General features: G+C 40.4%; 1 protein-coding gene across 1 annotated transcript in view; it reads right to left on the bottom strand.

Moving 5' to 3' along the window:
* LOC131129542 (neurexin-3b-like) overlaps nucleotides 1-22,694 on the bottom strand; it is a 340,697-nt gene that overhangs the window by 208,252 nt on the left and 109,751 nt on the right. The window contains exons 9-11 of the mRNA XM_058073250.1: nucleotides 5,324-5,625; nucleotides 2,901-2,924; nucleotides 1,185-1,346 (exon numbers count right to left, since the gene is read on the bottom strand). Coding sequence (XP_057929233.1) covers nucleotides 1,185-1,346; nucleotides 2,901-2,924; nucleotides 5,324-5,625 — 488 coding nt within the window. The remainder of the gene's footprint in view (nucleotides 1-1,184; nucleotides 1,347-2,900; nucleotides 2,925-5,323; nucleotides 5,626-22,694) is intronic.

Genomic DNA, 22,694 nt, shown 5'->3' with positions numbered 1-22,694 from the left:
AGATTGTTGCCCATCGGGACACGTTCTTTGCGGCACACTCAAGCTGATGCTGCAAATTGTATGTGACACACAATTTTGGGATATTTTCCTCACAGCGAGTCTAATGAATTACTTTAAGCACAGAACTATGGAATGCTTGATACTCCCCGAGCTAACTCAGCAGATTGAATTGACAATGTAATTTTATTATCTTCCCTTTTTGGCTTTCTTCTGGGGAAACAATGCACATTTTAAGCAGCGGTTCAGGTTCTGGCTCGGAAATCAGTGACTGAACTGGAATGGTAATGCATTTTTGGAATTATTTAAATTAACAAAAAACAAACAAAAAAAAGCCCTGTGTACCATCTGTGGGCACTCAGTTGGGTCGAGGCCCCTGCCAGGTCGTGTTTGTGTATAATGTCGCAGAAACACGATAAACCATAACTTTCTACAGTCCATATAATGTACAGTGATGGGAATAATGGCGTTTAAATAAACAGCGTTACTAAGTTACTAATGACGTTACTTGTAATCTAACTAATCTAACATCTTCAGCCAATCAGAGAATTTGGGTGGGCGGGTGTTAGACCACATTCAAAGATACAGCAAGTTCTCCCATTTCATGTGGAAGTGGTAAGTTTTTGGCTCTTCACTTTGTCCTTATTCCCCATTCTGTTTGACGGTTACTATGGTACCCATTGTATGGTCATATCACCTCATACTTTGGTATGTGACAAAAATTAGTTATATACAAAATAATAATAATAAATATATATAAATAATTATAAATTATAATATATTTAATTATGATAAAATAAATAATAAATTATATAATAAAAATAAATTATATCAGAGATATAGTAGAGAATCATCTCTATCATCTGGAGAAAAGTACCAGATGGAGGGGTAGTATTTAATAAGCTTTGCTTCTTCCTACTCCTTTTGGACATGTGGAACTGTGAACTGATTATGTGATGCATTCAATTGTAATCTGATGCATGTTCAAATGAAATTAAACCATTACCATTACCAATAAACTACCAGAAAACATCATGCGAGAGGCGTTGCAGTAAGAGCCTCATCCTGAAGGGGGCGTTGGAGAGTGGTTGTAACAGTCATTGTCCATAGACAGTCACAAGTCATTGTTTGCATTGATATACAGGAACTTTAATGTTAAGAATGAACATCCCACATAGTTCTCCTACCTCCTTGAGGCAACCCATGAAATTGTTGCTGACTGGAGATCCAGGTAGGTCTGCAGTGCTCGGGCTCCCACCCACATAGAAGAAGTCATCTGAGCCCAGCATGGTGTAGTCTTCCTGGGTGTAGCCCGTAGTGGTGAGGATCCCGTCAACGGATATAGTCACCTGTTAAGGGGTAACACATAGCCAAAGCCCAACAATTACAATCTCAGATATGATCTGGTGATGCGTATAAATCACACCTCCTTCCTTTGGTCTGCATTCGAAATGAGGCATTTGGACTTTTCGGACTCCAGTTTGTGTTTTTTTTTTTCATAGTGTTACTTGATCGTTTTTGGACCAGACAGCGTTTGGATTGGGGGATAATGGAATTTTAGCCATAGGATTCACAGGACAGGTAAAGAAAATATGGCAGAAGCATATTTTCTTTATCTTTGATGGGGGTAAGAAAATGGATCCTAGGTTTGGTTTGGATATTTTAGGTCAGGGGGAGGGTTAGTACAAATGTTCAAACCAAGGACAAATTGATTGCACTTGTCTTAGGTTTCGGGATTCATCTTGTAATTGCAGACACACATACGGTATACAGTGAACACACACACACACACACACACACATATTCTCCCGCACTCCTCTCTTTATATCCACACACATGCAAAACAAAAAGGGGGGGGGCATTTTCACACCACATCAATTTGCAAACCAAGGCCAACACCGTTAAAAAAAAAGAAATGACACACATTTAATTGAACATGTAAGGGATTCGTTGAATGGTTTCGTACAAAGCTCGAGCAGACCACACGAGGTGCAGAATCTCATGCACATTCAAAACCGAGCCACATATTCAAATCCTTTCTCGGAATAGCTGCTGCTGATTTTGATCCGGTTCTGTTCAAGTCACGCTTCAACGTCATTGGACCAGACCCAAAAATCTTAGCAGTATGCGTATTCTTCAAAATGTTGTGCATATGGGCCCGGTGGGTAAGGCGATGGGGGTTAGATAAAACACACACAAAGTTCACCAGCATGCTACAAAAACACAGAGGAAGGGGCCAAAATGGGTGGTAGGTGAAGAATGGAAGGTGAGTGAATGAATTATTGTGTTAGTGGTTAATTTGGGGGTTGCATGGATTATGAAAAGTGGATGATGTGTGGGCATGCCATGCGCCATAGTGAGTTGGAAACAACTGTCAGAGCTCCCGCAATGAAGGTTAAGGGATTCCAGGTTGAGGTAGTTTCTGGTTTTAGGGCGTTTCGGTGTTGAGGTCACCATCTTTGCTGGGATTGTGGAAAGCTTCTGTCAGTTCTGGACGACAGTCCTCACAAAAAATGGGGACTTTTTTTTGTGTGAGCAAATCAAAGAAAAAAAAAGTAAGTTGCCCTGGCAAAAGGCATAGAGATAAATTTAGTATTTATTACAAATCTGCAGTAATGTGGGGGGGAAATAAAAATAAAAAAGTAAAAGCTCAAGTGGAAAAAAAAATAACAGGATGGGGACTTGTGGGGTAAAGAACAAGGTTGTTGGCAGGTCAGGGAGGAAATTGAGAAGTGAAGAAAGAATTGCCTGGTAATACAAACCCATCTCCTCATTTTTTGATAAGAGTGTCTAGGATGGAACTCAAAAAGAACGAATAAAAGAAGAGAGGGGGAGGGAACACACGGCAAACCCAAAAAAAAGACAATAAGAATGATATCTACCAGACAATGTAGTTTGTTTACCATAGCGTGTCCAATGCCTGATTGCTTTCCAGAAAAAGGGGAAGAAAGGAAATCAAAAGAATAGTGAACAAAAAAGGTTGTTAATAAGGATGGACAGAAAACAAATCAAAGCAATGATGAAAACAATTAGGATGTTAGTACATTAGTTGGTTAGATATCGGTTAGTAAAACATGACTTGTAGAATGGATGAGTTAGTGGGGTGAACAAACACTACTCCGCGTTCTTTGTCCGAGTTCTGAACAGCGGTAACTGTAAAAATACAGGCCTTGAAGGTGGAAATCTGCGTAGGACGGCACAAATCCAGACAGAACACGTAGTGTTTGTTTCACCCTGAATATAATCGTGGCTTTCAACGTGGAAAGAAAATGATAGTGAAAAGCAAGGGCAGAAGAGAGCGTGTCAAGAAGAAGAAAATAGCTCCGAGACCCTACGTAAATTGTGGGTATTTTAACTGCATACAGCAAATACTAACCGAAATATTAACCCGTAGTGCAAAAGTACAGTTACTGCTACTTGTACGGATTCGCTATCTCACCTTTTTTATATTCAGTATATTTATTCCAGACTCCATTCACTATGCAATATATTAAGTTCTAAGTGCAATATTCGTAATGCCTCATATTTCGTATTTAATTCCTAGCAAGTTCTCATATATTTCATTTAATAATAATAATATTATTATCTTGTAAACTGTATTTGTATATAATGGGTAAAATAGTTAATTTTTTAATACTTTTAGGTTGTTTACCATATTTTCCGGACTATAAGTGCACTTTTTTTCATAGGTTGGCTGTTCCTGCGACTTATACTCCAGAGCGACACCTTTTCTGTTTCTGTTTTTTTTTGTGTGTGTAGCTGAATAACCATTGTGTTAGCATATCTTACACCTATTCAGCCTGTTCTCTATTCTTTTATTATTGTTAGCACTTGCCTTCTAAGATGACGTCATTTTTTGGTCAAGTAGTTTATAAAATAAATTACCCGCAAACAATGCGATTTATACTCTCATATATTTCATTTAATAATATTAATAATATTATCTTGTAAACTGTATTTGCATATATTTGTATATGTATATAATCCTGTGTAAAATAGTTAACTTGTTAATACTTTTAGGTTGTTTACCGTATTTTCCGGACTATAAATCACACTTTTTTTCATAGGTTGGCTGTTCGTGCGACTTATACTCCAGAGCGACTGTTAATGTTATATAAACACTGGACACATTTTCTATTCATGTTTATATTTTTTTGTGTAGCTGAATAACCATTGTGTTAGCATATCTCTATTCTTTTATTATTGTTAAAACTTGCCTTCTAAGACGACATGATTTTTTGGTCAAGTAGTTTATAAAATAAATTACCCGCAAAAAATGCGACTTATACTCCAGTGCGACTTATGTATGTTTTTTTTCCTACCTAATTATGCATTTTTGACCTTGTGCGACTTATGCTCCGGAGCGACTTATAGTCCACAAAATACGGTATATTGTTTATTTTTTACTATTTAACTGCTTCTGTCATATTTGCTGCTGTGCGATGCAAATTTCCCCACTGAGGGACGAATAAATGCATTTTTTATCTTATCTTATATTTACATTGACAACCTTTCGATGAGCAATGGCGATATACTGAAGCCGGCAAAATTAGCGAGTTCATTTTCATTTATTGTGTGACTAATGGATTAATTTATTATCTTGGGCTTAAATGCCCATGAAACATGTTTTTTTTTTTTGGGACAAAAAATCAAAATACTGTAAAATGTAACTAACCGAAGCACAAAACACAAAGATGCAACCAAACCAAAGAAAAAGCAAAAACACGCCTTTCAACCTTTGACGCTGGAATAATTGAGCTCTTATGAGAAGGTTTTATACTCCAATATTAAGGTTCCACTGTGCACTCAAGCTCCATCCTAAAGCAAACAAACTCAAAATTGCATTTATCCCATAATAAAATCTACTTATGCGTACTCATGCAGTAGTGTGATGGCAAAGCATCAGGATCAGCCCTGCTATAAATACTACATTAATGGGATCGGAAAAGCACGTTTCATCTGGCTTTGGAGTCAGTCTATGTTGTACGGAAGCAGAGTGTTTGAAGGAAACAGCTTTAAACAGAAAGTAAGAACTCTTAGTTGTACTATCTTTCTACTTGGCAAGCGGCTTTGCTTGATACATTTTCCGCAAGAAGACAAATCAAACAATGACTTAAAAGAAGGTCATGTTATAACGACAACCAAAATGTGATGGCATCTGTCAATGACAACTGATAAGAACATGGTGACATTTTTCAAACCAGCTCCGTCACTTCACACAGCTCATCGAAAAAGCCCCCAAACCCCTCCCACACTAAAAAAATTCGACCCGTCTCCATACTCCATCCATCATCACCACCAACGCTCCCCCCCCGCCCCCGATTACCTGTCTCAGGTTGCGTGTGACTTTGATATCGTGCCAGGCGTTGTCATTGAATTTTCCATTGACGGGCTCCACGATGGCCTCAAAGGCCCCGGAACCCAGATTGATGACGAGGGAAACGGCTCCATCTTTTAGCGCCAGGTTGACATAGTCGGCTGATTTCCCCGTGTGGAGGAGGAGACCGTTGCGTTGCCACGTTTTGAAGGACAGCGTGATCTCATCGCTGCTGCTCTGGATGGGGTTCTGCGACAGGTCGTAACAGAAGTACTCTGAACCTCGGAAGGTGGCCACGTTCTCCTCCCTCGCTGAAAATGACAAGACACAGAAGCAAAAATGTTATTTTTGTCAATCTGGAATCAAATACTCATACTCGTACATCTATATATTCCACAGCTGCGGTGCTAAAATGTCGAATTATGGTAATGGTAATGGTTTAATTTCATTTGAACATGCATCAGATTACAATTGAATGCATCCCATAATCAGTTCCCAGTTCCACATGTCCAAAAGGAGTAGGAAGAAGCAAAGCTTATTAAATCCTACCCCTCCATCTGGTACTTTTACAATCAGTAACTGTTACATTTGTTCACTTCCTGCTTTCCGTAATACAGTTTAAGGTTTTTTTTATTTTTATTTTTTTTAATTTTTTTTAATAATGCATCTTGTTCCGAAGTACGAGGTGATATGAGCATCCAATGACATAATGGGTACCATAGTAAGTGTCAATATAGTGATATATATAGCACATCATGACTGGTTCAAGACTCTTCATCCTTGTATTTAGCAAACATCAACTGCTTGTATTGTTTTTTTGAATTTTTTTGAATTAAAAATGCACCTTAATAACATGACAAATAAATCCAAACAGCCACGCTCAGCCTTACTGCAAAGTAAACACAACAAGCTTCCCTTCCATGTTAATAAATGAATAAATCATGACCCCGGCCTCATTAAAGAGAACTGCTTTGCAATGTAGAAAAGGTCACATCAAGCAAACAGCAACTGTTCACCATAATTACACTTTTCATTATTCCGTCGTTCATTTTGGATCATAAAAATCCCGTTTGCATAACTTTCGATTTCATATACGGAGATGCCTTCCGATGGAAAACCATCCTCAACTAATAGTCGACATGAATCCAAAACAGGCATAATTTGACAGTTTAACAACATTTGGGTGTTACCCCCCCCACCACCAATACCACAGAAAGTAATGTGAGGACAACGGATATGTATTTGACAGCCATGTATTTGTTTTCCTCTAAAATGCTTTACTTTTGTATTCATTACTTGTTTCTTTCAGCTTTTTCCTGATTACAGCCAAGATTCCAACCTGAGGGATCCGCTCCAAAGTCCAGAACGCTAACCACTACACCACGGCAAGCTCATTTGGATTAATAGCAAAACACAAAAGGAAGTTACCCCAGAAAGCAAAGACATGTCAGTTGGTGTAACCAAAAAAAGCTTTTTATTGTCCATAACTGAGCTCAACAGTGGCATCATTAGGCCTATTTTAGGGGGACTTTAGCCTCCCCTAAAATGTTCTTAAGCCTCCTAAATAATTTAATATTTAAAAAAAAATTGTTGATCTTTTTTTTTTTTACAAAAAAAAAAATCTGACAAATTTCATATAGCATGACAAAAGCAGGCAAATAAGCAAGCCAACAAGCAGGCTAATACTAGCCTAGTACTACTACTACTACTGGTAGTAGTAATAATCAGAAAGAAGAATAAGAAGAATATTGATGATAGTAATAATAATTGGCTAATTAATAATATAATAATGATTATTATATAATTGATCACTGTCCACTGGACAGAATGCTTGCAGAGCTTGAGCAGCGGTTTTGTACTTGTGTAAATTTAATGGTGGCCTCAACTAAATCCGTCCAAAAGTGTTCTTGTTCGTTATTTATTTTTTGGATTTTTTTGAATGTCTACTACATTCATTCATATTCTGTGCATCTCCAGGGGGCTAAGCCCCCCCTGTCCTCAGAACCTAGTGACGCCCCTGGAGCTCAATAAGAGTGGCGTGGCTCAAAAAGTCAAAAAGTTGACGTACCGAATTGCATAAACTCACTCATTGTAACGTATTAAGATTAATTAGAGTAGACATCTCATAGAACGATCTCATAGGCATATTTTAGCGATTAATAGAGAATAGACAACATTCATCATTACCTGCAAACAAGACTATTACCATGAGTGGCACCATTTCCTTTCCTCCTTATGTACACTCACATAGAAGTAACAGAAGGAGTAAAAAAAAACTAGACAGGAAGACAGATGAGAAGGGGAGAGTAAGCAAGCTAAAAAGCTTCAGTTTGTTGGTTTGGAAAAGGCGATATGTAAACATGGGAGAGCATTGTTGTAAAGCTGGCTGAGAGATACCGAGAGTGAGAAAACATGACACCGAGAATGGAAAAGGAGAGAGAGTAAAAAATGAAAGTTGACTAAGGCTGTGGGATGAGAGGATGTTGATTCTGGTCATTCCAAATCATCCCTTTGGCATGGAGGAGTGGAAATATTATGAGAAACAACAAAGGCCCTATGAAAAATATCTTCCCTGCCAGGGGAATAAATAATAGCAATTATTATAACAGGGAGAAGGATACACAACACAATGGCATCTGAGAATAAAAATACACTGTTTATCTGTGCAAATGTCCATCATCTAGCTGGAGAATTTTATATTATAATATTCACCACAATAAAAACGGCCCCTCTTTCCACCCATCACTATCTATTCATGAATAAGATAATGAAACATGAAAAAAAAGCATGAAACTAGAAATAAAATAAAGAAAGTTGTAATGTAACTAATAAATTGGCATTTTACAAGAATAATAATGTAATATTATGAGGAAAAAGAACATCATTTTAGTAGTATAAATTTGAAATATTAAAGAATAAAATAAAAAAATGACAAATAAAGCTGTCATTTTTGAGAATTAGGTTGCAAAAAAAAGAAATTTGAAAAATGCAATGAAATTTGACTAGAATAAAGTATTTAAAAAAATAAAACAAAAACCAGAATATTGAAATATTAAAGACAAAAATATGATAAAAACTAAATAGATTTTTAAAAATATTTTTAATGAATACTATGGGAAAAAAATCAAAATATTACAGGAACAAAGTCGTAATACTACGAGAAGAATACTTCTGAAGATTATCCAAAAAGAGCTGAAATATTTGGGAAAGAAAATACAGCAAAAATGGCAAAAACAAACAAATTAATATGCTATCCACTGCAGTTTTTGTCTTCTTAACTTCTTAGCATATTTTATATTTGATTTATTTACTTGGTGGATGCACGCTGTTTTAGCATAGTTTATAATAGTTTATAATTCACAATCCATAATATAACCTTTCCAAACCAATAAGAATCACCATGCTACAGTTTCAAAGCTGTCGTTAATATAATATTTTTGCTATGAATAATACAATGAAAATGGATATAATGAAATATTTGTGTACCTCAGCAATATTAAACCGGTGGTAAGTGTATACGGATCTATAAACAAACAAAAAAAAAAACAGTGGAAATTATTTATAATATCGCCCTGTTGAGACACGTGCTGCGCAAATCTGTGGCTTTATATTGATCTTGAAGCTCGGGTCATTTTTCCCTTATTTTCGCCACGGTTATCAATATTCCATTTGTGAGCAGAAAAGCGCATCGCTTGGGGGCTTGGGTTCGATTTCAAAATCCAGTGGAAGCAATTAGCTCTTTCATTACCATCTCCCATTCTCTTCAGCTCAACATAGCTATGCAGCCCGGGCTCACTGGAAGTGAGGTTGATCCCCTCCCCTCAATGGAGTGAATGGAGAACTCCATCATCTTTCCACAATTCCAGTGTTAGCATGTTGTTCCTGAATATGAAAATGGTGTTTTCCGACGGAGGAGCTATGCTAACCGTGCATCTTCGGCAGCTCCGACCTTGATGACAAGCCACGGCATGTCAAATGAATTTGGAGCATCATGGTTGATGTCTCTCTTCTCAAGAAGACTGTCAAGACAGGCTTAGGATGAAGGAAGATTGGTAACATTGAATTGTGCAAACACAGTGAGTCTTTGAGGCAACAATACATCGAATTTAATGATGTTTTTATATATGCAAAAGCTATATACTAATATAATTTCAAAATGCCACATAACATATCGTAGAGGTCGAGGGGAAATGTCACCCCTTTCACTTGCTCTCTTATCACGGTGTTGACGTAACCTGACAAAATGACCCGTTTGAGATGGCCTCTGACGCCTGCACCGCAAACTGAAGGAAGAGTCAGACAGACACAGAACGAAGCACGTGGAAATAAATAAAAAGTGACATGAAGGAAGCTAGAGTCGACAAAAGAAAGCTAGAAACGGAAGCCGGAGTACTGCAGGGGGGAGCAAGTATTGGACAATTACTAATCAGAGTGGAAAGAGAAAAGAACCAGCAATTGAGCGACTTTCAAAAACCTCCCTAGAGAATCTTAGAACAAGGAAATATAGGAAATAAATAAAAATAGGAACAACCAAAACCACAGAAAATAATCCACCATGTCAAGAAAGTTGGAGTACAGCAGTATTGGATTACGAACTGCGACACTGAAACCAGAATAAGCAAAATGAGAATGCGGTACCGAGGACAACTTGCCCCCAAGTCCAAGTCCCAGGTAAATTAGACCTGACCTGAGTGTGATTGCCAAGTCACTTGTCAAACCAGGAATATGTATTTGATTTATTAAAACGGCAATTCACATCATTTATTGAGGCCATTGAAAGTAGAAACGCAGAATCATATGCTCTTTATAGTAGACGGAATCAAGCTGAATATTGTACAGGGTCAGGCAAAATGATCTGACACATTTGTAGGTTAAATAAAAGTAAAATAAAGTAAAGAAACACAATAGTGTTTTTATTTTCGAAAAGTACATATAATGCCATATTGTTTCATTATGTTTTAAAAATCAAATCAGTCCAATAGGATATATTATTATTATAATACACACACTGACACTTTGGTTTCAGGGAGGCATCACAGGGTACTCCGGTTTCCTCCCACATTCCAAAAAACATGCTAGGTTAATTGGTGACTCCAAATTGTCCATAGGTATGAATGTGAGTGTGAATGGTTGTTTGTCTATATGTGCCCTGTGATTGGCTGGCCACCAGTCCAGGGTGTACCCCGCCTCTCGCCCAAAGACAGCTGGGATAGGCTCCAGCACCCCCCGCAACCCTCGTGAGGATAAGTGGTAGAAAATGAATGAATGAACATTACCACATGCCTTCCTGATGCTATTTATCTCAGATCAGCACTGGACAGCTCCAGTGGCTGAGTGTTGGGGAACTAAAGGCTGAATTATGTTACAACTCAGTCACCGTGACTACTCCCGTACCACTACTATTCCCAGGATGTACGCTGCCTCTCGCCCGAAGACAGCTGGGATAGGCTCCAGCACCCCCCGCAACCCTCATAAGGATAAGTGGTAGAAAACGAATGAATGAATAACCATAACAAGATGGTGTTTGGAGCTGGTACAGGATCATTTCTACCAAGATGGAAGAGCAAACGGAATGCTCATTGTGTTGCAGTTACAGATTTGTTTGTTTTGATAAACGTTTCCACAATAAAAGCGCGATGCTCACCAGTCCAATTCATGGCAGCAACTGAAAAAGAAACCAAAAACAATTACCTTATAAAGAAACAAAGCAAAATAGCCTTATATGTACATTTCAAAAATAAAACTCTTTTGTTTCTTTACTTTATTTGACTTTTATTTAACCGACAAATGTGTCAAATCATTTTGCCTGACCCTGTACATCCACTTTGGTAATTACACTGAAGGAATATGATTGCAGTCATTATGATTAATGGATAGGGTCCACAGGTTGGAGTGCGCCATCATCAATAATTGCAACTGTGAATTCAAATGTAAAAGTTCCGCGTGTTGTTGTTGTTATTATATGCCGCTCCTACCTAGACTCGATCCTGCGACTTCATTGTGTAGTTAATGAATTTATCAAGGTCATGTTGAGAACAACAAGGTTTTGGAGGCAATGTAAATAGAAACTATTCTTTTCTATTTTATTCATTTATGTGCTTGCAGAGTCCACGGCTCTAACTCTATGGCTCAAGGGCTGCCGGGTTGAATGTCACGTGTTCACACACACACACACACGTGTGTTTGTGTGTACGTGCGTTGCAAAGGCTCCTTATTTGCTGCTGATGGTGGTGGTGTCACACGGCAGTGAGTGATGGTGTTCGCTGTGACAGTACGGGGGGATGGTGTGGACGATGGAGGTTGTCTGAAGAACGGACGCATGGGGTTCAATTTAAACAACTTAGTGAAGATTATCAGTTGAATTTCCAGAAGAATGGACGGGACATGAATGATGGAAAAGATCTAGTTTTAAGAGTGGCGGCCAAGAGCAGAGCAATGGGATGCGCATACTGGAGAACTCAAGGAGTTGTCAAGGAGTTAAAATGGCTGCAAATGGATCAAAACACAGGTTGTCATACATATCTGTCAGCAATAAAACCATCTTTGACAGCAGGGCTCCTGGATACCAAGTATTGCTTCAGAGGACCATGACAGCTGCCATCCTGAGCCTAAATTGAATGTGATGGAAGTGTGATGGTTTCGTATTCTCCACCATTCAGCATTTCACCATCTTGATAAGCATGGGAAGCGCTAGCTGGCGCTATATGCTGAATATCAAAACAGGCTTTTCTGCACTTTCAGCAGCACAGAAAGAGCCAGCTATTTGTGCTAATAATGTGAACACGTATGTATAATATATGTACCGTGCCATGATACGTTCATGTATGGCGTTTGGGAAGAAACAGGCAGGTGGGGCTATCCCGGGAGCCCGTCAGTCATCTAGAGTGGCAGCCCCTTATTGGCTATTATCTCTCCTGTCAGAAGCCTGGCTGTGCCTCCACCTCACCCCATCCTTCTGTGTCAGCTCACATGCTGCCTTTGGATAGGGGCACGGAGCGGGAAACGGGAAGCGGCACGCCACGGTTTTCATTACTCAAAGACACATGCTGTTTCAAAGCCCAGGCGACGTTTTTTTATGAAAGCACAGCCAACGTTCATGTTACGCACAAAATAAACGAATGTGACCATGGAAATATACGTATATACATGTCTCGTGGTGGTGGAGGATCAGTGTGCATTTATTTGTGATTTGTGGCGGCCTGCCATGAATACATTAGGACCGCCGTAAATAGACTTGGTGGTACCACTTATGGATCCATTATAATGGGACTATTCATGTAGTACGCAGCTACAACTCTGCACAGTTGATAGCATCATAAATCTGCTTGTAACTTATATGCACAATATAAAAACACTTTTTATCCAATCAGGGCCCTGTAAATGGTCATGGTTTAATTTCATTTGAACATGCATGAGATTACAATTGAACGCATCACATCAGTTCCCAGTTCCACATGTCCAAAAGGAGTAGGAAGAAGCAAAGCTTATTAAATCCCACCCCTCCATCTGGTACTTTTACAACCAGTAACTGTTGCATTTGTTCACTTCCTGCTTTCCTAATATAGTTTTGTTTTTTAGTTTTTTTTTCTCTTTTCACGTACTGAAACCGAGGTGATATGCCCATCCAATGCCATAATGGGTACCATAGTAAGTGTCAATATAGTGATATATATAGCACATCATGACTGGTTCAAGACTCTTCATCCTTGTATTTAGCAAACATCAACTGCTTGTATTGTTTCTGTTGTTCTGTTGTTATAACGCATCGGTTCATAATTTATTTAGTAAGATATTAGATGTGCAATAGTTAGGGTTCTAAAAACAGCATGTCAACGGCAGTAAAAAAAAAATTGAGGGTGGAAGAAGTGCAGGGAGTGCAGGGCATTGTGAAGGGAGCCACAACAAAGAGACTGAAGCCGTGGGTTGCTGACCCCTGGTCTGGAAGATCTAGAAAGCTTACTGTGCAGGTGTAGCTGCTCGAAAGGAACCCACAACTCAATGAAAAAACCCCGAAAATGAGTCTCTGGTCTCTGTTAACTTTCCGTGCCATCTCCAACAATCTTATTGGAGTGAGATCATGTTGGAGCTCACGAATGGGACAAGGGGGGGGGGGTTCCTGGATTCTCTTTGGCCCTTGACACAGATTAGCACACATTCCCAGTCAAAGCTGAAGCCATGTAATATTTATTACCTCTATAACTTACTCTCCCGTGTGCAGCCAGAACATTTAGCAGCTTGCTGTGCGGGTGACGGGTTAAAAGGGGAATAGCAAAGCCATAAAAAAAAAAGGACAATGAAATAAACATGACTCATCGTGAAAGAGCCCTTAACGGTAATATAATCGAGATGGTGCGGAAGAGCAAGGTGCCAAAAGGGGGTTAACGACTGAACACCCGCATCAGCATTGAACTATGACCCAGCCTCAGCAGCCAATGACATGAAGGGTTATTTTAGAAGTGATTTGCTGATATATTTCAGTATGAAAATCGCATCACGGAGCACGACAAGACACTTAACATGTGCTTAAAATAAAAATCAAACAACGACCACAAGTAACACAGCAGTTGACTCAAGGAAAACATTAATTGTGGTCGTCGCTGTGGCTTTAAATCCAGCTAGAACCAGTTGTAGCCTGTAGCCAAAACAATATGCATCTCTCGCCCTGTTCACGTAACAGTGTGTGTGCCTGCGCCGTATCTAGGCCTTTGAATGGATGCGCTCCTTCCAGAGATAAGAGAAACGATGGATTATTCTCATCCTTTTCTACGTACCGTCCTCCTTTTTAACCTTTGACTGCCGTTGATTGCAAACAAACAAGGAAGGAACCACATGAACTAAACAATTCCCGAACACTCTGTATATTCTTATATCAGCTCACAGAACTCTGGCTTGGAAATCCCATTCAAGCATCACTGCATGGAGCTTTTTCACACTAAATACAGTCACCGCCACTAAGGGTAGCAGTTACTTGCTATTTATAGGCAGACATCTGTCCATTATTACAATCGCTGTTGGGAAACACCAGTTTGTAGCCGACAATGCCATCTGTGGACCATCTCTTGATGGAAGTATTTCATCTATTTCATCATATCGTGTCCAGAATTTATTAACTCAAACACTTCTACGGCAGTATTAGTGTAGAGCTATTAAGACCTTAAACACTATCCACGTATACATGGACCCAAATATTCCAATTGCATTCGATTTATTTGCTCCGGTTTCCTCCCACATTCCAAAAATATGCTATGTTAATTGGTAATGGTAATGGTAATGGTTTAATTTCATTTGAACATGCATCGGGTTACAATTGAATGCATCACATAATCAGTTCACAGTTCCACATGTCCAAAAGGAGTAGGAAGAAGCAAAGCTTATTAAATCCTACCCCTCCATCTGGTACTTTTACAATCAGTAACTGTTACATTTGTTCACTTTCTGCTTTCCTAATATAGTTTAAGTTTTTTTATTTTATTTTTGTCACGTACCGAAGTACGAGGTGATATGAACATATTAACAACATGAACAATGACATAATCGGTATTCAATTTCAAGACTGGACGAACGAAAAACTGGCAATACGCAGTTATTCCAACAAGTGAAAGAAAAACTCAGGGAAGTCGGTATCATGTGATGTTGATGTTCATGTTTTACTGCGCATGCCCCATTGACTATTCTGGTTGATTAGAAAAAGAAAAAGAAATTGTTGAAGACAAGAGATTGGAATATTCCTTTCCATGTACTGTATACCAAGTTTTCGGAAAAGTCATCCAAAAAGAGAAAAACTCCTCATGTAAACGTCGCTAATGAGAAAGTAAACTTATCAGGTGTGTAAAATCATGCAAAATTCCACTTCCCATTTCTCTCGCACACTCACTCACACACTTTGCATCTTGCTTGGAAGTCAATAACATTATCCCCTCTCCATCTCTGCAACGGTTATTAGTCTGGAGAGCCAAACGGGCCTCTTCAATGACACCCTGGAGATGAAGGGATAAATCACCACACTGAAGGGGCGACCGCGTGCGGGGGAGTGAGACTATAACAAACAATAAATGAGGAGAGACAATGGCTGCATCACAATTCAACAAAAAGAAGATGGAGAATCCAGGACCTGTGATTTTATTTTTCACCAATATGGATCGTCTCGGAACCCAAGGACGGATGTGTAAGCTAGCCAAAGTGCTTCTATGACCCTTCCACTGTGTTGCACATTCCGACTCCATATCTCCTCTTTTGCGCTAATCAAGTGAAAACACTTTTTATTTGGCTCGGTTCAGCATCCCCTTTGTGAGGGCACTCTCTCATGGGATCTTTTCGGAATACAAGAGAGGAACAAATGCCAGAGGCCAACTGGTAACTGGATGGCCGTGTTTGTATTGTGCGGAAGATAAACTTAGGCTGGCTGTTTAGAATGTCCAATCGATCAGGAGGGGAAATTGAAGCCCTTTTCACGCACTATAGATCATTTATAGTGTCCAATATGGGATATCTCATAAAAACACTTGAACATGATTGTTTCCAAATGCTATGGGGGTAGTATTGGTGAAATTCATGAACTATAATGATCAATGACTGCATTCACACTCACATTCATACAATTTGGAGTCGCCAAATTGTACTGTGATTGACTTGCAACGGTCCCAATCCATTGCATTCTAACGACTACCGTTTTGCACCACAAAAGAGTAGAACCTCATGGCATTGAAGTGCTCGTTGTATTAGTGTGTTCAGGTTGTCTGAGAAGATGTTTCGCCTCTCATTCAAGCAGGATTGATCAGTTCATGCTCAATGACTAAATAGGACAGCTCCTGTGTGACTAGATAGGACAGCTCCATCCTTGGTTTCAGGCATGTCCATAACCATGGCTATATATGGAGGGAATTCTAACAAAAGGTGACACGCCCATCGTTGGCTGGTCATTCAAGCAGGCTTCATCACTTCATGCTCAGTGACTAGATAGGGCAGCTCCTGTATGACTAGATAGGACAGCTCCATCCTTGGTTTCAGGCATGTCCATAACCATGGCTATGGATGGAATTCTAACAAAAGGTGATACGCCCATCGTTGGCTGGTCATCCAAGCAGGCTTGATCACTCCATGCTCAATGACTAGATAGGACAGCTCTATCCTTGGTTTGAGGCATGTCCATGACCATGGCTATATATGGAGGGAATTCTAACAAAAGGTGATACGCACATCATTGGCTGGTCATCCAAGCAGGCTTGATCATTTCATGGTCATTTACTAGATAGGACAGCTCCTGTGTGACTAGATAGGACAGCTACAAGGATGGTGTATCACAAAAGGTGATACGGCCATTGTTGGCTGGTCATTCAAGCAGGCTTGATCACTTCATGCTCAATGACTAGATAGGACGGGCTCCTGTGTGACTAGATAGGACAGCTCCATCCTTGGTTTCAGGCATGTCCATGACCATGGCTACATATGGATGGAATTCTAACAGATAAATGCATTGGATCATGCACCAATTTCTTAGACTAGAGCTGTCCTATCTAGTCATTGAGCATGAACTGATGAAACTTGATCAGATGTGAGGCGAAACATCTTCTAAGATTCAATGCCCTGAAAAAAATGACCTGGATGTATGAGAATATGTATGAATATGTATGAGAATATTCACATTTGACCTTCACTTTGAAGGTCAAATACTTTGTATCCTGTACTCTCTCTGATATCATGCATTTCTTCGGAGAAGCTACACATGGAACGTTCTCCACGGATTGAAATCAGAGTTTCTTAAGTTAAACTTACACAGAGATATGTTTACTCCTTGCTCCAAATAGTCGTCTATTAGTTGTATGACACCACAGAATGGATACGTAAACAAGACTCGCTCCAGATTCCACCACCGTAGAGCATTCCTAAATGATGGAACTATACAGCCTGCCAGAAAATACAAAGCAAATCTATTTGAACTGCTTTCTTTATAACTTCACATCTCAACACTGTCCCAACATTTGAGTAGAGTTGTTAAAAAAAAAAAAAACATGTCTGTGGCTGGATGAACTTGTCAAGTGCACAAGCAAACTAAGGGGCCATAATGGATGAAATGACAGCATAAAGACACCCGGATTGAAAAGCCTGTGCTTTTATCTTATCACTGGAGGCATGCATGCAAAACCACATGCTCACCACAGAGACACACTCTCACAAACCACACTGAGGATGACCTCACCGAGAGATAGAGCGCAGTAGTCCATTAAGTAAAACTCCAGAGGTTGACTCCAGTTTTTGTACTTAATAGCAAAAGACAAAAAAACAAAAAAAAAACCCACAAAATGCTCAAATACATCGACTGGTGAGTCACTAAAGATGACCTCAAAAGCAAACGTGTGTTAGCCGTGTGTGGGTGTGTGCACGCTCGTAAGCCTCTGTGAGTATGAATGGGGATCTTTAATAGAACTTTCAGTTTGGATTTCTGTGTAAGAAGAGCCATCGGTTCCCAGAGAATCAACAGCAAAAAAAAAAAAAAAAGGGAGGGGGGGGGGGATAAAGGAAAGGACTTTTAGAAGTCACACAGTGTGGTTCCAGTCTAATTCTCACCTAACACTCCCAATGGATTGTTGCATACAAGGACTTTTTCACTAATGCATTTGAAAAATGACACAATTTAAAACAAGACGTGTAAAGTGGCTGCACAGTAAGGTTAGTGTATTTCTAATTAAATTACTAATTAAATACAGCAATGACTTGTCCCACATTCCAAAAACATGCTAGGTTAATTAGCGACTCCAAATTGTCCATAGGTATGAATGTGAGTGTGAATGGTTGTTTGTCTATATATGCCCTGTGATTGGCTGGCCACCAGTCCAGGGTGTACCCTGCCTCTCGCTCAAAGACAGCTGGGATTGGCTCCAGAACCCCGCGCGACCCTCGTGAGGATAAGCGGTAGAAAATGAATGAATGAATGAACATTACCACATGCTTTCCTGATGCTATTTAGCTGGGCTTGAGATCAGCACTGGACAGCTCCAGTGGCTGAGTGTTGGGGAACTAAAGGATAAGTGGTACAAAATGAATGAATGAATATCTTTGATTTGACCAATATGTATCTTTAGGGTGCCTCCGAAATCTTCATCGGCTCATTTCAAGTGTTCCCTTTAGGTTTGTTTTACACAGAACTTTGCTGTCATTATAAAGGCAGCCATCGTCACCCAGGAGAGGAATAAACCCTGATTATCAGATACACTTTGCAGCAAGAAATGTGATAAAACATTTGTGAAAAATGGTGTGAATTTCCTCCAAAGGCGGCAGAAGAGATGCTGGTGTTATTTGGGATTAAAAAAAAAAAAAAAAAAGGTAACCATTGCGTTTTATTGAGCAAACACTTGTGGTGTAAGAACACAAGGAAAGGGAAAGGAAAGCAAAGAGGAATAATCAAATACTGGCTAAATCAACAAACTTTGAAACAAGCAGTGTCATGAATATTCCCACTTTTAGCCCCCGAGGCCAGCGCTACATTCTGCATATAATAGGGTTTTTCTCTCTTCCTCTTTTCTTTGTCGACTGCTTGACTTCAAAGACTAACTCACTTGCACAAGTCAGGTGAAGGGGGGTTGAATAAAGCACACAATATGCTGCGTGCATGCCACCGCGCTTTTCATTTCTCACTCATTTATGTGTTAATCCCCATCAGCGGTGGATTGGAGACGAATGTAATTAAGATTTAGACCGTGCGAAGTGACACAAGTGGCACAACTAACTCAAACAAGACTGCTTGACATGTACTCGCGCTTTCATTTGTATGCATTCCTGCCACCGTGGAGCGCTGCGGGCGTACCGTACATGAAAGAAAAAAAAACATTCTGACCTCCAAAAGCGAGATCATACAACATGACAACGGCAGTGAACGGCAACATCCTTAAAACTCCAGGCTGTTCCACCGGAACACCTTAGAGGGACAGCTAAGTGGGCCAATTAAGCTCATTAGCCTTCACTGATGTGGTCCATGCTAAATCACGAAGCAAAGCTGGAATAGGCCGTGACACCCTTTTGTTAAGCGTCACCTGGGGAAGGGAAGGAGCACGGGCAAAAGAACCTGTCAGAGGAGGCTCAGGCTTTGATATAAAGTACCAGGGAGAAAGTATAAAAAATTAAAAAGCTGTGCTGCATTCCGGGTCGGCAGAGAGCTCTATCAGGACCGAGCCACACATCTATCCGGGAAAGGCTCAAAAGCTATTGGGGATAAGGCATAGAGGCGCGAAGAGAGGCTATTTCCATGGGGAGTCCTTGGAGAGACCGGGCCCAAAACTGCTGGTGAAGCCCAGCAATGAGAGGTCTCTCTGGGGGACCGCAGAGGATAAGAGGCCTCGGCAGAAGAACTCTCACGTCAGCACTTCAATCACGCCTAATCCCTGCTTAGTACACCCACTGCTACAGCAAGGATAGGAAAGGGAATGCATAGTGAAAATGATTAGAAGGGAGACTAAGAGAAAGGGAGATGAAGAGAGGCAGAGGGAAGATAAAAGCTAGGTGAAAGGAAAAAGATTAGGCGTAAAGACGGAGATGAGACACGGGAAAAGAAAATTGCCGGAGGAAACATCAAAGGTGAGAATGTGAACGTTGTGATGCAAACATTCCATCAGTGGTCGGCGCCAGCACGTATGTGTCATGTCATGTCATGTCATGTCTAATTAACAACCGTATTCATATGAGACATATCAATCAACTCGGAAGAGCTCGTATTCGACAAAGAGAAACATAGCATTTCATTTATTGTTGTTTACAATGGAAAAATTAATACAAAATCCAAAGTAATTTTTCATCAGCATGGTGGATGGTGTATCAAATTCTAGGTTCCATTTGTTGGTTTGGCGGCACAGCGGTCGAGTGGTTAGCGCAGAGCTAGGAGACCAGGGTTCAATTCCACCCTCGGCCATCTCTGTGTAGAGTTTGCATGGGTTTTTTTCCGGGTACTCCGGTTTCCTCCCACATTCCAAAAACATGCTAGGTTAACTGGCGACTCCAAATTGTCCATAGGTATGAATTTGAGTGTGAATGGTTGTTTGTCTATATGTGCCCTGTGATTGGCTGGCCACCAGTCCAGGTTGTAGTCCAGTCCCTGCCCGAAGACGGCTAGGATAGGCTCCAGCATGCTCGCAACCCTCGTGAGGATAAGCGGTCCGGTTTTCCCACAAAATCCTGGCCATTCTGGTTTTTCTTTGTTTTTATTATGAAGTGATGAGTAGTGACACGCACTAGGGGCACTAGGGGCTTTTTTAAAATTAGTGACCAAACAAAAAAACATCTGTAATTTCCACCTCTGATTTCCATTCAACACCAAGATCTGGCCACAGGACCAATGCTTGGTTTGTCAGAGCCAGCGTGCATCCCTGCTGTGTTGGTTATTCTAAGACTGCTTTGTGTTGCTTCTCAGAAGTAGACGGGATTATCCAAAGAAGACAAAACAATGCAATCCCTGTGCAGATCCGAGTGAAAATCTTTCCAGCAAAAACAACCAGCACCAAGATAAGAGTCTATTTTCAAATGTTCCCGTGTGAAGAGGAGGCATTAGCAGACAGGAAATGCTTTACACGGTTGACCTCTCATCACTTTCTAAAAAAAAAAAACACGACACAACAGCAGCAGACGTAAGCCCTGCACGATAAATGCTACATATTCTAGTACAAGAATACGACTTTGTGCTTCCAGATTCTGCATTCACACCTTCATGCATGTAAAGGCGTTATCTGGATGTAGAGCTCCAGCCATGATGAGAGAAGAGGGGAGAAAAGGAGGGCTGGAGATGGAACAGATGGGCGAAGGGAGATCAGTGAAAGAGGATTACACCACGTCAAACCATCATCGCTCTCATAAAAAAAAAAATGAGTCAACCCACACTGCTGTGTAGCCAGGTTATTTTAAGACCCTTGTACTCTAGATAGTAAACTACCACTTGTAAAAAAAGGAGTGTTTTAAAGAGTTAACTTTAGTTTGTATGTACTGAACAACTGCAAACCAATGGGATTTATTGTGACCTGTATTAAATGTATTTACCCCATTCATTCATTCATTCATTCATTCACTACCGCTTTTTCCTCACGAGGCTTGTGGGGGGTGCTGGAGCCTATCCCAGCTGTCTTCGGGCGAGAGGCGGGGTACACCCTTGACTGGTGGCCAGCCAATCACAGGGCACATATAGACAAACAACCATTCACACTCACATTCATACCTATGGACAATTTGGAGTCGCCAATTAACCTAGCATGTTTTTGGAATGTGGGAGGAAACCGGAGTACCCGGAGAAAACCCACGCATGCACGAGGAGAACATGCAAACTCCACACAGAGATGGCCGAGAGTGGAATTGAACCCTGGTCTCCTAGCTGTGAGGTCTGCGCGCTAACCACTCGACCGCCGCGCTAAATACAAAAATTTTGCAGGTAAATTCAAATTTGTCGGGCTTTAAAATAAAAATTTAACAGCAAATGTCTCTGACTGGCTGCACGGTGGTCGAGCGGTTAGCGCGCCGGTGTTCAATTCCACCCTGACAATTTCTTGTTGGGACTAAGCCTGAATTGAATTAATTACACAATAAATGAAAATGGTGCTGCAAGGTGTACAAGTGGTTAGCACGCGGGCCACACATCTAGGACACCCCAGTTCACTTACAACCTCTGGCATCTCTGTGTGGAGTTTGCATGTTCTCCCCGTGCATGCGTGGGTTTTTCTCCGGGTATTCCGGTTTTCTCCCACATTCCAAAAACATGCTAAGTTAATTGGCGACTCCAAATTGTCCATAGGTATGAATGTGAGTGTGAATGGTTGTTTGTCTATATTTGCCCTGTGATTGGCCGGACACCAGTCCAGGATGTACCCTGCCTATCGTCCAAAGACAGCTGGGATAGGCTCCAGCTCCCCCGAGACCCTCGTGAGGAAAAGCGGTAGAAATTGAATGAATGAGTATATCTGACTTGACCAATACATTTCTTTAAGGTGCCACAAAAAACTCCACACAGAGATGGCCGAGGGTGGAATTGAACCCTGGTCTCCTAGCTGTGATGTCTGTGCGCTGACTACACAACCGCTGTGCCGCCATTCACTCCATTCATTCATACATAAAAGTTTATTCCAGTAAAAGTATAACTACGAGGTGTAGGAGACACTAAACCTGAACAGGAACTTAAGCACCGTTGATGGATGTAAAGTGTCAAAGCTGCTTCACGGTTATTGTATGAAAATAAATCACATTGGCTCATTTCTCGTCATGCTGAAGTTGAGTTCCTCTGCAAAGCACAACATAAACGACTCATGGAAAAAATACATAAAAATGTAGGCTGCCTCCCAGCATGAGCTCACTACAAAACGCATTTTTAGTCCAAGCTGGGCCTTCATCTTCACTTTCACAGCGAATAGCTCTG

Source organism: Doryrhamphus excisus, chromosome 1 (genome assembly GCF_030265055.1).
Source record: "Doryrhamphus excisus isolate RoL2022-K1 chromosome 1, RoL_Dexc_1.0, whole genome shotgun sequence".
In the NCBI taxonomy this organism is placed as follows: Eukaryota; Metazoa; Chordata; class Actinopteri; order Syngnathiformes; family Syngnathidae; genus Doryrhamphus; species Doryrhamphus excisus.
Note: the sequence above shows the minus strand (reverse complement) of the source record. Positions and strands in the feature narration are given on the sequence as shown.